At 36.6% G+C, this 14,626-nt stretch overlaps 1 protein-coding gene across 1 annotated transcript in view; it reads left to right on the top strand.

The window, feature by feature from the left end:
• Positions 1–14,626, top strand: part of LOC150080911 (protein spire homolog 2-like) — a 220,854-nt gene that overhangs the window by 140,489 nt on the left and 65,739 nt on the right. Inside the window, exons 9-10 of the mRNA XM_090382155.1 lie at positions 7,635–7,738; positions 11,914–12,010. Coding sequence (XP_090238281.1) covers positions 7,635–7,738; positions 11,914–12,010 — 201 coding nt within the window. The remainder of the gene's footprint in view (positions 1–7,634; positions 7,739–11,913; positions 12,011–14,626) is intronic.

Genomic DNA, 14,626 nt, shown 5'->3' with positions numbered 1-14,626 from the left:
AGGCAACTCATTGTGAAGGTATGTACAATATGAGATATAATAAAAACTGTGTCATTTTGCCATTTTTAGTAATTCACTACGTATAAACATGATGCTAATGCACTAACCTGTTACGTTTGATGATAATCTACTTATTAAAAGGGATATGGCTGCTTATCAAGGTGAAACAGAGATCCATTGAAAAGTCACTTCTTTAATTCTCTTGAGATATATAGCTAACATAAGGCTTGGTTAAAAGTGATTGGTCTGGAAATTTTTGTGTTTTTTTTATTTATTTAGTTTTTGCTGCTTTTGCATGCTAGTTGAACTGGATTTTTTTCTGCTTGAAACATTCTTTTCACAAAGAACACAGAAGACAGTACTGCTATCCATAGTAAAATCTTCTCCATGATTGGCAATTCACAATTTCAAAAGTCTAGCAGCAGATTTGATTTTTGGAATTTTGAACAAAATGCTTCAACTGCGTATTCTGTTTTTTTTTTTTTTTATACCAAAACTGGACTGATCTGATTGTCATAACAATCATAATATATGAAAAATGGACAATTGTATTACATATACAGTAATACTTGGATCAAAGGTTCCCAAAGTTTTATACCTTGTCCCCCCCTCTCTCAAGAAAATATTTAAGAAATTTAATTTCCCTCCTTCCACAATAAGTGCAAATAAACAGATTTGACATAAATTTATCTTAAGATTATTCATACTTACTCTTATAAATTAATATATACCTTAGTACATTTAATCTCAATTGAAATGAAATATGCTTCATACACTTATATTAATGGGATGGCTGCAACTACCTTTTGAAACACAAGTTATCATACCAAAGTTAGAGTTTTGAAATGGCTACTCTTAAGGTTGAGGCTCTCGCAGTTTGAATTAGATGATATTGTATGTTAACTAAACTACATCAACCAAGCAAAGGATTTTAAAAAAATTTTTCCATTTTTCATTAAAAAGTGTAACTGTCTTCCTCATTTTTGAAACAGTTGTTTAACACGCTAACTGCATCGTACATGCATGTGCATCATGGGGTTTTTTTAATCCACTTGGAGGGGAAACTACCTGGCATTACAATAATTTTCTTCCAATTTAACAGAAGGAAAAGCAGATATTTTAGCAACCTTTTCCGGCAGCTGACTAATTCAGACAGAAGAAAGTCAAAAATGTCTCTACCTTCCCCAACCAGATTGACTGAATCCTGAAATGTTCAATCATGTAATCCCAGGTTAAAAAAAAATCCTCAGAAAAGCATACAGCAAAAATGCTAAAATCAAATTGGTGTGGGCAAAGTAAAGTATTTTATATTACATGATTTTATTGTTTTCTTTCTGTCCTCTTCACCTTTTTATGTACACATTTCTGCTGTCAATAAACAATGCTGAACAGCTGAGTTATTGTTTCTTCGGTTATTATTATTGATTAAACTGGGTCCTGTAATGATCACAATAAGCAGTGTTGACCATATATTTTTTGGTAATGCAGATATAAAGAAAGCAGAAATTGAAAATAAAAATTATTATATTAAAATTGAAAATATTATTACATCTTTTGGGATATTTTGAAAATATTATATTCCATTGCCTTAATGATAAAAATCAGAAATTAAATTAATAATTAATGTGGGTTTTTGTAGTAAATTAATCATTTTTGAAATTGTCATATTATCAATGGTTTTATGCAGATTCTACACTTTCCGCTTGTATGCAAAATCCCCACAATCATTTAATTTTCCTTTGCTTTGTTCTAAAAAAACTTGAGGCAGTCGGTTTTTTTTTTATATCAATGAGAAAGATAATGTGGCAGTCATTACAACCCAAAACTGCGAACCTCTTAATTCTCAAGGTTGCCAGTTTTGAAACTTTCTGGTCTTTCGGTATAAAATATCTCTTTAAAATAGCAATTTTTCTATTTTAAAGAGAAAAAGAGGGGGGGGGGGGCTTTTCCCTTGTTTTCTAGTACCAATCTTGGTTTGTTCATTTGAAGTAGTGCAGTGCCAAGGCAACTTATATAATAAAAATGGCTGTATTTGGATACCCCTAAATCTAAACTAGGAATAAGACATATAGACGGTATATCTACACTTTATCAAGAATGAAGGAAAACAATTTAAAAAATTTTTTTAAAATTTATTATTATATATTTTTTATAGTATGATGTGAGCAATACATGAAGGAACCATTTTTTATAAATGTTGAGTTTCACCAGGTTATTGAAATGTGTTACTTTTTTTTTAAATTTCTTTACATCAATTAGTTTTTGATGTATAATTTGTGTCTTGGAACTCATATATTACGTTGATTCATGGTGTTGTGCAAATATGCTTGAAATATTCAAACCAATATTTTGCATCTACATTCACACATTAAGGTTTGAAAATGGTAGAAGGTTATCAAATTGTAGCAGGGTGCTTAATGACTTTGAAATAACTGAGAGCAAAGGGGAGGAGAAATTGTTGAAGTTAAACATAAGAAAGGCACCTGGGGTGGTGGGATCTATCCAGTTATATTAAAGGAGGCAGAAAAGCAACCAAGCAAACCCTTAGCCATAATTATGAGAGAATCCTTGGACTCGGGGGAGGTTCCCACGGACTGGAGATGTGCAAATGTATCCCCAATTCACAAAGGGAGATTGAAGAGTGACACGAGTAATTACAGACCAGTTAGTTTAACTTCTGTTCTGGGTAAAATATTGGAGTCACTGGTTAAAGATGCATTGCAGGATTATCTAGACAAGACTGCAGCAATAATTCAGACACAGCATGGGTTTGTTAAGAGAAAGTCTTGTCTGACAAATTTGATAGGATATTATGATGTGGTTATAAAGGAACTGGATGCAAAAAATAATTTTGATATCATATATTTGGGTTTCAGGAAAGCTTTTGACACTTGCGCATATTGTACAAATTGGAGCAGAATGGTATTAAGGGTAAGTTGCTACAATGGATAAAAGGATGGTTGAGTGGGAGAAGACAGAGGGTGGTAATCAATGGGTGCTGCTCTTCGTGGACTAAAGTTATTAGTGGAATCCCACAGGGTTCGGTATTGGGTCCACTGTTGTTTTGTATATTTATCAATGATATTGACGAAGGTATATCAGGATTAGTTTCGAAGTTTGCAGATGATACAAAGGTTGGCAGGGTTGTTAATGACAGTAATGGCAGTGTGCTACTGCAACAGGATCTAGAAAATTTGGGAAGATGGGCTAAGAAGTGGCAACTGAAGTTTAACCTTCACAAATGCAAAGTACTTCATATAGGTAGAAGTAATTCCAGATAAACGTACCAACTGTGTGGTACTACACTTAAGGTAGTAGAAAATGAAAAAGACCTGGGAGTAATTGTGCAGTCAGATATGAAGTTTTCTGAGCAATGCAAGACAGGCTGCCAGGGCAGGTCATGGAGTTTTGTCAATGATATATAGGAATTTTGCTAGCAGGGAAAAGGAGGTGATTGTCCCTCTGTATAAGGCAATGGTCAGGCCACGCCTTGAGTACTGCGTACAGATCTGGAGGCCTCATTTTAGGAAGGATGTAGATTTGCTTGAGTGTGTACAGAGAAGGGCAACAAGGTTGGTGAGGGGAATGAAGGGATCTTCTTACCAAGAGAGGCTTAAGTTCTGTAAATTGCGGTGGCTAGAGACTAGGCACCTGCATGGTGATCTGATTGAGGTGTATAAGGCCTTGAATGGGTTGAGCACGCTGAATTCTGATGGGATCTTTCCACTTGTTCAGATTATGAACCTAAGGGGGCATAAATTCAAATTAAGAAAAGACAGATGTAGAATAGATGTGTGGAAATTTGCCTTTAGCCAGTGGGTGGTTAATTGCTGGAATAAATTTCCATCTGTCATTGTGGAAGTTGATAGGTAAAATAAATTTGAGGAGGAACTGGACAGGCATTTGGAGGGAATGGTGTGTTTTTTTTTTTTTTTTTTTGGCTGATGCTGCATAAGCTCATACACTTGCTTTCTTGCATCACATGCCACTACTACTACCACCACCACCAATGTGAAGTGTAATTTTTCCTAAATAAACAGGGTATTAATAGTTCTCATTACAAACTAAATTTTTATTGTATTGGCAATGTTGTGCTTTCCCGACATCATTTCCATAGCAGTGCAATGACTGATCCAATTTTCTCCTTTTGAAAAGTCTCTAAGTTCAGTAATCTTCATCTGTTGATTAATCTTCCACTGTAATCTGTCAACTGGCAGATTACAGTGGGAAGAGTTAAAATATAGTGCTTTTCCCTTTATTTTTTAGTTGCATCAGCATAAATTCTAAATCAAACCAATCCAGCTCAAAAAAAAAAAAAAGCATCAGGCATCTCATTGCAGATTACAAGTTGCCTCACTCATTCTCTTAAAATAAATAGTATCTCCCATGAAGAAAGATATACTGCTATTTATTTACCTAGAGACTTTCATGAATTACTGTCCCTTCTTTCAGTAAGCAACTAGGTGTCCATAGTGGCAACCCAGCCGTGACAAGTTCCATAATATGAGAAATACTATAAGATAGCTTAACAGTGGATATACACTGAAGAGCGGGTTCGATTCCCGCCTCGGGCTTGGATCAAAGTACTGCAAAAACTTTGGGAGGTGCATTATGGCCACAGAAGCCTATGCGCCAACAACAACCAAAAAAAAAAAAAAAACACCGATGAGCCAAAACATTAGACCACTGAGTCGTTATGCAAATTGAAGCAACTGCAGGTTAACTACGGCGCGTGCTTGAGTTGGGGAACGGTATAAAAAACAGCTGATACTGAGCTCCATTAATCAATGTTACTCTTGTTCTTCAGGTGGGAAAGGCAGCGGACTTTAGCAAGTTTCACAAAGGCCAAATTGTAATGTCCAGATGACTGGGTCAGAGTACATCCGAAATGGCGCGGCTGGTGGGGTGCTCACGGTCAGCCGTGGTTAGTACCTACTGAAAGTGGTCTGAGGATGAAAGTGGTCCACGAACCACCAGCAAGGTGTTGGACAACCACCGCTCATCGATGTCAAGGTGAGTGAAGGCCCTCCTGGATGGTACGTGGCAACAGAAGGATGACTGTGGCACAACTCGCCAGTAATTGGAATGCTGGTGATAGGAGTAATATGTCACAACACACAGTACATCAAACCCTGCTGAAAATGAGGCTACGTAGCTGCAGGCCGCTCAGAGTGCCCATGCTAACAACAGTTCACCGGCGACAGCACCTACAATGGGCACGCGAGCATTGAAACTGAACCTTGAGTGATTGGAAGAAGGTCGTCTGGTCCGATAAATCACGTTTCCTGTTGCACTATGTGGCCGGGTACGTGTGCATCATTTACCTGGGGAAGTGATAGCCTCTGGATGCACCATGGGACGAAAACAAGCTGATGACGGCGGTGTCATGTTTTGGGCGATGTTCTGCTGGGATACTCTCTGTCCAGCCACCCATGTGCCGGGCACTCTGACATCTACCACCTACCTAAACATGATTTAGGTAGGTGGTAGATATACCCTTTCATGGCAACGGTCTTCCTCTCTGGCGGTGCCATCTTTCAGCAGGATAATGTGCCATGCCACACCACCCGGATTGTTCGAGACTGGTTTGCGAAACATGAAGTAGACTTCAGCTATTGTGCTGGCCTCCAAATTCCCCAGACATCAATCCCATCAAGCATCTGTAGTTTGTGTTGGAACAGCAACTCCAATCTGCAGCGTCTCTACCATGGACCTTTCAGGAGTTAAAGGATCTGCTGGTTACATGTTGGTACCAGATACCACAAGACATATTCATATTTAGAAATCTTGTAGCATCACTGGGTATTAGCTGTTTTGGCTGCATGTGGAGGACCAACATCTGTTAGATAGGTGGTCATAATGTTTTGGCTCATCGGTGTATATAAATGATGCTTTTAGCGCTAGACTTATACTGAATTATGTATGTGACATTTGCAGTTGATGTATAAAGTTATTGCAACTACAGTAGAGCGTTGAAAATCTGAAATGTCAATAATCCACACAAGCCAGCATTTTTTTTTTTTTATTTGTATGCTGGTGTCATAAAATAATTGCAGTAAGCAACGTTATTGTGATGATGTTTGCAAATTGAATTTTGATTCTATTAAATGGCAATTGTAATAAGTGAAAATCAGAGGAATATTATCCACATAAAGATATAAAGCACAAATATATAATGAAGATATAAAGCACAAATATATAATGAAGATATAAAGCACAAATTTATACCTTTATTTTACGTTACCAATGAACCGAATTAAATGATACATGAAAATCGGAAGAATATTATCCTACAGGTTAGCAAAATAAAAATAAATTTTTGCTTATGTAACATAGCTTAATTAACATACATACAGTACTAACTAAACATAACACCTTGTAATCTGATATTTCTGTTCATTGACGTTTTCTTTTTTTTGGGTTGTAAAATCTAAAACAGTAAAAAAAGATGTGTCAATTAATAACATGGCATGCAGAAATTGCAACTAACACAGTACAAGCAAGTGAGATACGGAGTAAAATGTTTACGAAATTTAGATACAGAAATGAAGAGATTCTGAATATATGCAGAGTTTTATTTTACCATACTGAAGTTATAGTCTTCTTGTTTTAAAAGGAAGCAGAAATTTTTAACAATTAAATCGAAGATTGAGATTTTAAACAGACTTTCAAAGGGACAAAGTGGGTCTTCGTTAACAAGATTTTATGAGGTTGGAAAGTCACCCATAACAGAAATTAAAAATGACAAGAAAAAAATTTTAAAGTTCGCATCGAAACTTGATTCAGATGATGGTGCAAAAAAAAAAAAAAAAAAGAAAAACTATGAGAACAGCTAATGACCCATCCCCGAATATGCTGTTTGTTGTTGTAGTTGGGTTCTAGGAGCATCAGGCATCAGTGGCTAAGGCCATATTGTTCCATGTATACTGTCTGTAAATTGCATGTTCTGTAGTCAGTTTTCTGTTTGCTGGATGAAAAACCTGAGTTTCAGATGAAAGCCATGTTACCCTCACCCGGACCAACTAACTCAGACTCAGAGAGAAAGTCCCATAAAAATTCTTCTCATCATTTACAGGTATTTTACTTAGGTATTTTAACTTAGGTATTTTACACACCCAGGATGGTAGTGTAAAATACCTGAGTGTTTAGTACAGGGGAAGAGGACGATGATTCTACCAACTGTGCTACTCTCGAGGACTAGGTACGAGCAACAAGCTGAATGCTGTCCAACTCAACTACTCTTGCTGAAAAGAGAGAGAGATCTGAAAACAAAGGAACAAAGTTTGAAAATGGTGCAACAAAAAATAATAAATTATTTTCATTAAGGGCTTATACATATATGTTATTGTGGCTGAAAGTTCCATTTGTTTTGTTACCAATGAATAAAAATACGTAAATACTGCTTAGTATTTTTATTTCTAAACTTACTAAACTTTTTTTTTTTTCTCCAGAACTGTATTTTCAATAAGTTCAAAAATCCGAACCAATCGGAAGTCCAAACTACCCCCAATTAGTTTGGAATATTGATGCTGTACTGTATTTTGTATTGCATCATTATGAGTATACCACGTTTGTGGCTTTAATTTGATATCATATACAAAAATTTATGTCCTTAATTTTAATATTATTTCTAGTGGAAACATCGAGAACAAAATTACAAGATGATGATGACACTCCACAACCTCGAAGGCGTCTAATTAAGCCAAATCTCACACTTAGGCTCAGTCCCAATTTTGATGTAAGTATAATTATTTTTCCTGCTACAAAGCTTTAAAAATTGTTATAAAAAAAATTATTATTATAATTAAACATTCATTAAAAGAGCAATATTAGCAAAGTATTGCAATAGAGTAGAAATTCAAATCTTGCAACTCTGGCTTTACATGACAGTAGAGGTTTCGTCACTTTTCATTCAATTGAAGCTGAGGTTCAAATCCCATTGGAGACCGAGGAATTCTTAAAGACCTCTTCCAATGGAACTGGCAACTGATTTCAAGCAGGATTTTTCCTTGTGGATTAAGAGTTGTTTCCACCAACGCAACATGCAAATCATTCTAATACATATACTGCAATATGGCCATAGACACATTGGCTTCTGTGCCAAGGAAAATAATGGAGTCAGTTATGCATCAGTTGTTATTTTTAGAGCAGTAATGTACATCAGTTGGATGATCAAAGAAGAATGCAAGATTATCTTGATAGGAATGCAATTATATGGCAATAATGAGCTGCTTCGTTAAGGGAAGATCCTGCCTTAAAAACACAAAAGCATTGTACATCTCATTGTGTATTGATCTGATTGCCTACTATATCATGCTAACAAAGGAATTGAATGCAAAAAATAATTTTGAAATCTTATACTTAGATTTCTCATTGAAGAAAGGAGACTGATAATCATGATAACGATTCTGACCGGTCTCATCACATCTCCTTCATTCTGGGATCTCTGTGGCTGGTGGATTCCGCCTGCCCAGCTCAGAGCCACCCCAACAATTTGCCCTCTTCACTCACGCCTCCACTTATCAGATCACTTCCTACCCTACCAGATGCTCAGAATAATCCAGGGCAGCGATGCCAACTTACAGAAATTTGCTGTTAACCGACACTATAGGCAGAGGATTCTGGGTCCCCTACATCCCATGCCCTCCAATCACTCAGCATAGACAGAAGGCGTCCTCGAAACCATCTGGTCATGCAAATTCACCCCAGGTTCCCTCCGCTAAGGAATAGTCAGCGGTCTGGACAGTCTGCAAAATGAAAAGCCTTCTTCTTTAATGCCCTGGTTAATTACTGAGCATACTGAGGAAGGAGCCAGTAGTATGTGCATCAACTGCCTCTATTCATGCTGTTCTCTCCCATGAGCTTGCGAAGACGACTTTCAAGTGTCATTTTGTTAATTTAATTTAAATGTTATGTTACACCAGTATTTATTTAATGTAATTTTATGTAATGTAATTTTTATGTCATCTTAATATTTTATGTAACCTAATGCCATTATGGAAGTCATTGTATTGTCTTATTAACGTTATATGTTATTTCATTTAAATGTCCTATATCACCTAATGGCAATTTATTTCTGTAATATATCTGCTTGTTATCATCTCTATAAGTGTTAATCCCTGGCCTTTTGGCCGTGAAGGGACATTGCAACACTATCCAGTCATGTAACTGTTGCGAGTGAAGGTAGTGCAATAAAAGATTTTCTCTCTCTTTCTGTTTAAGGCCTTAAATGGATTAATAAATTAAATGTGGATGGTATCCTGATTCTTGCTTGGAAAATACAACATAATGGGGCATAAACATATGCACACATTTAAAATTTTGCCCATTGCACAGTTTTTAAACTGGAAAATGGAAGTGGCTAATAGTTTCAACTTTGTTTTTTGAATTTTTTTAAAATTTTCTGAAGAATTAATATATATTTTTTGAAAATGAAAGGTGTAAAGAAACAATTTAAGTATTTAACTTTTTATTAAAAACTTAAAAATTACAATAAGTATTGTGATCCATTAAGAAAAGAAACTATTATTATATTGTAATCAGAATTAAAAAAAAAAGAAAGAAAAAATTAAAACGAATGCTTACACATCAGGTGTAGCACCACCTTGTTTTTTGTTTTTACAGGTGAAACCACCACTGAAGGATTAACCTTTTGTGGTCCAGCATTATTTCTGCCATCTTCCCATTCTGGAACCACCTTAAAAATGAAAAAAATTGAATACTGAATATGAGCTCATTAAAAATTATTTATTTTTTAGTTTATGTGAGTTATATAAACCGATTGATAAGACATTATAGAAACATTTTAGACATTTTAAATATTTACTATTTATATGAATTCAGTGTGGTATTTCTTGAAACATTCAGCAGGATGCAGTCTTGGTATTCTGAAGCATGTCTCATAATACTAAACTGTTACTTTTCTTCCACTGTTTATACTTTCTTCTTTATAGATTTTTCATTTAGTCCCATGTTAATAATCACACCAAAAAAAGTTTGTTTCATTAAAATTTTCTTCAAACAAAGAATCAATAAAAAAAAACAGCTGAAAATATTCAAGTTTAGTTTTAGAATATTTGAATTACTCAAAAGAAATCCACAGTTCTAAACAGTAAAGGGAAAATGTTTGAATGAAACATTATTTACCTTGCTTGTTTCCAATTTTTCACTCCAGCATAGGTTGACAGGTCGTCATCAATTTCTTAATCACTGCTCTGCTACAAGATATAATGTATCATGGTGCATGCGACATGACATTGGACCACAAAGGGTTAAGGAAGGATTGGATAGTATACAGTAAACCCCACACTTCACATGGCATTTCAAATGCCATGTGAAATCACAATGCCCCACATTGGCATTTCACAAATACCACAATCTATAATGTGGTATTTGTGAAATGCCACAAATACCGAAAACGCGAATACTGAGTAATGGCTCCCATAGTAATAAAGGGGTTCCGTTCCAAAGTATGAAATATATAAGAAAAACTAGTCTAAAATTTTCTCTATGTATGTATTATATGTACCTTCATAATATGACTATGTACATAGACAGTACATAGTGAAATGCAAGCATAAGGCATCGAAATGAAAATAAGAAACAATTTAATATTAAATCTAATATTTATTAGAAATTTCAAACAAATCTTTCAATCCAGCGCCTTTGCTATAGCTTAAAAACTTATCCCACCAGTTCTATCAACAGTTTCGCTAAAGTGTTGATAAAGGTGTTTTGCCCTTTCACGACTGATGAAAAGGGGAATTTTATTTTGAGTTCGGTCTTCTATCCACAGATTTAAAGCTTTTTCCATTTTTTCTAATTTAACATCACGAGTTACAGAGCAAATTTTTGAAGCAATTAGCGCGTTTTCACGGACACTACGGCGGATTTTTTCTTCCGATTTCTTGATTGATCGTACCGTTGACTCATTGATTTTATAATGTTTTGCCACTGAGGAGACACTTTCACCATTAGAAATTTTGTCTAATAACTCAATTTTATTCGCTAATGTCATCACCTTCTTTGATCTTTTCACATTTCTCTTGTTATTCGTAGCCATATTTTTGTAGGAGTTAGAAAGAACTTGTCCACAATAAAGTCACTTTCTTCCGTTAACACACTCAAAAAAGTCTGTTTTACACTGCAAAACGGTAGATTTATCACTTTTGCAAGCATATCAATTTATAAATTGATAAATTTATTCAGTTTATAAGCATATAAATTAAAAGCAAATGACGAAACCCATGACAAGTGCATAGCACATACTGAATAAGGATTAGCAAGAAACATCCACGCTTGTGATTTTGTCACTCCTCTCCTCCCACCCACTGAGCGCTGTTTTGACTGGGAAAGATGATTTTAGCCACACCCATGTTTTTTTATGGTGGAAAATGTTCACGGCAATTTAAAATTCACATTTTTTTAGGTTTCATTTTATATTAAATCAGCGACCGCGAATACAGATACCGCGAATAGCGGGGGTTTACTGTATTACTATATATTTAAAATTGGCCAAAAAATAATTTCCACCTTGTGGTGGGACTTTTTTTTTTTGTTGATTCTGTATAAGCTTGCTTCCTTGCATTATTTACCACTAATGATATGGATACAAATGAGGTTGGCATTTCTGTAATCTGACAACTGTATGAGTGAGAAACAGAGCACATGCCATTGATTATTAGATTCGTGGGATGGCATCGCATCATGTGGCATGACGAGTTATGGTCCATAAAGTTGCATTCAACAAATGGAAAATTTTTGTAATATCTGAGATGCACTTATACTAATCTGACTTTCACCTTGCATTCTGTATAGTATTATTTATCTGATAAAGAAATAATATAGTGTATATATTGTCATTTATCATTAACCTTTTTTTTTGCTATGCTGTACGTATTATTTCTTTAACAGGATGATGATCTGGATGACTTGCCAGTTACTCCTAATGAACAGCTAACATCACTTCCACCAGTTCCAACACAAACTTCCAGGTTTTCTTGGCATACAGGTAAATATAACATATAACCCTGTAGCAGGCATGGTAGAAAGTCATGTAAGTAGGCATGCAGCACACAAATTGAGTGCTGCATGCTATAGCATTACATGCAGCACTCAATTTGTGGAGGAAGGTAGTGCGAAAAAGTTTAAAATGGTGCACCTTAAAATGCTTCATTCTGACACTACATATGATAAAAAGAATAAATTTTTTTTGAATTGAAAAGCAAACAGAATTGAAGCTGAAATCAAAACTGTCCAGAAAAATTGTGGAAGTGGCTGCACAGCACATTTTGCACACTGAAAGGACAGAAGGACAGAATTCACGAGATACTTGGTTCCTGGTCAACGCAACACTGTCACCCCCCTCTCTAGTGGACAAATCCACCACTTGATAAGTATAATAGGTACACTGCATTCATCTAGACAGTAATTCGATGTCAGTATTGATAAATGTCATGAGTTAACCAACTTTGAAAGAGGGATGATAGTGGAAGCTTGACGCATGGATCACTCTATTGTGGCGTTGGTACAGAAATTGCACTATTCTCATTTAACAGTATCAAAAGTGTATCGGCAATACACCATTTCCGGAATAATATCTCATCGTGGACAGCACTGGGTGGAGAAAGGTGGTGGATGAATTTGGCCCTCACATTGTTTCAGCCAACCAGAGAGCGACAGTGGCACAAATCACCACCAACTTCAATGAAGGAGGTGCCAGAAACATCTCCACCAAGACCATCAGGCGATCAATAGGTTATGGGAACCGCTGACCCACCAGAATCCCATTGCTAACACCACAACACAGGACTCTATGCCTCAACTGGACAAAAGAATGTCGGCACTGGACCTTGGATGATTGGAGAGGGGTCTCCTGGTCCGATGAGTCCCATTTTCAGTTATTTCGAGCAGACGGGGGGGGGGTAAGTATCTGGCGGAAACTGCACGAAGCTATGCATCCATCATGTCAACAAGGAACTGTTCAGGCAGGTGGATGGTCGGTATTGGTCTGGGGTGTTCAACTGACACACATTGGAACCTCTTTTACATCGAGATGCATCTGTGAATGGTCCAGGTTACATGTCCATCCTGTCAGACCATCTGCATCCCTTCATGGTCATCATGCACCCACAGGGCAATGGACTCTTCCAGCAGGACAATGAGCCTCCCCACAGAACCGTGGTGACTAGAACGTGGTTCGAAGAGCATTCTGCAGATTTTACCATCATGGAATGGGCTCCCCATTCAGCGGACAACATGAACCCTGTGGAGCATCTTTAGGATACTGTGGAAAGGTCCGTTCGAGCTTTGGGTCATCCACCCAGGAATGTGACAGAATTATGGACAGCAGTGCAGCAAGCATGGATGGAAATACCTGTGGAATGCGTTTGTGAACTAGTGGACTCAATGCCTCGCCGTGTGACTACCCTTATCCAGGTCAAAGATGGGCCTACCTGTTACTATGTAGGTATTCCATGATTTCTGTCCACTCAGTGTACATCAACATTGATTTTTTTTTTTTTTTTTTTAATGGCTGTACTTTTCCAGTTAAAAATAATAATCAGTGATGCAAGTAAAAATTGAAAGGATTATTGGACAGTTGTTAAATTTGCACAACATAATTCTAATAGATGGTTTTAATATTCAGATTTAAGGGAAGAGTGTGCATTGCTGCCTGCTACAGGGTTTGCATTATGAATATATAGTAATGTTAAGTTTATAAAAATGAGAGCAGTATTGATGGAATTTGCTAGTTACGCTAAAAATTATTCTGTATTCCTAGACTTGTTTATGAATTTGAATATGTTTACTAATTCTCTTATATTTTTGCATGAATTAATATCTGGATGTTAATGCATATTTACAAATAACTATTGAAACTAACAATGTGTGCTGAAACCTTTTAATCTTTATGAGAGTCTCAGTGGGACACTCTCCACCAGTTTTTTGTGGGCCTTCTCCTATATTTTCTGCCAATTGGGCCTTCAAAGCAGCAACCTGTTCAGCTCTGTTTCTTGGACAGTCTTTTTTCACACACACCTCATAATCCAATTCATCCCAGCGGTTCACTATAGGATTGAAGTCAGGGCTCTGGTCTTGCCAGTCCATCTTTTTGATACCCATGTCTTCAAACCAGTCCATCACAATGTGAGTAGTATGACATCGAGCCCTGTCTGCTGATACAGGTATGGGCCTTCCCTAACGTGCTACCGCAGTGCATTATTGTCCAGGATTTATAGATAGATTTCAACATTCATGATTTTGTCCAAAACTATGAAAAAGAGCCCCAGACTCATGCTGCCTCAATCAAACTCAATTGTCAAACTCAATACAGTCCAGCAGGTAGCCCTTTCTCTGAATATTTGCTGCACCAAATATGACTGTCAGACTGGTAGACCCTGTACTATAATGTCACTCCAAGCACAACTTTCCATTGGTCTATGGTCTAAGAATGGTGGGCCTCGGATGGTGTCTGACATTAGTCAGGGTAATTAAAGTCTTGTGGGCAGCTGCACAGCCATGGTAACCCATATCATGCAGCATCCTACACATTTTACTGGTGCTGATGTGTCCCAGTCATCTCACTGAGGACCATTGTGTGTGTGTCTTGACACCAACCTGTGTT

The sequence above is a fragment of the Mastigoproctus giganteus genome, chromosome 9 (genome assembly GCF_048544385.1).
Source record: "Mastigoproctus giganteus isolate SK-2022 chromosome 9, ASM4854438v1, whole genome shotgun sequence".
Taxonomy (NCBI): domain Eukaryota; kingdom Metazoa; phylum Arthropoda; class Arachnida; order Uropygi; family Thelyphonidae; genus Mastigoproctus; species Mastigoproctus giganteus.
Note: the sequence above shows the minus strand (reverse complement) of the source record. Positions and strands in the feature narration are given on the sequence as shown.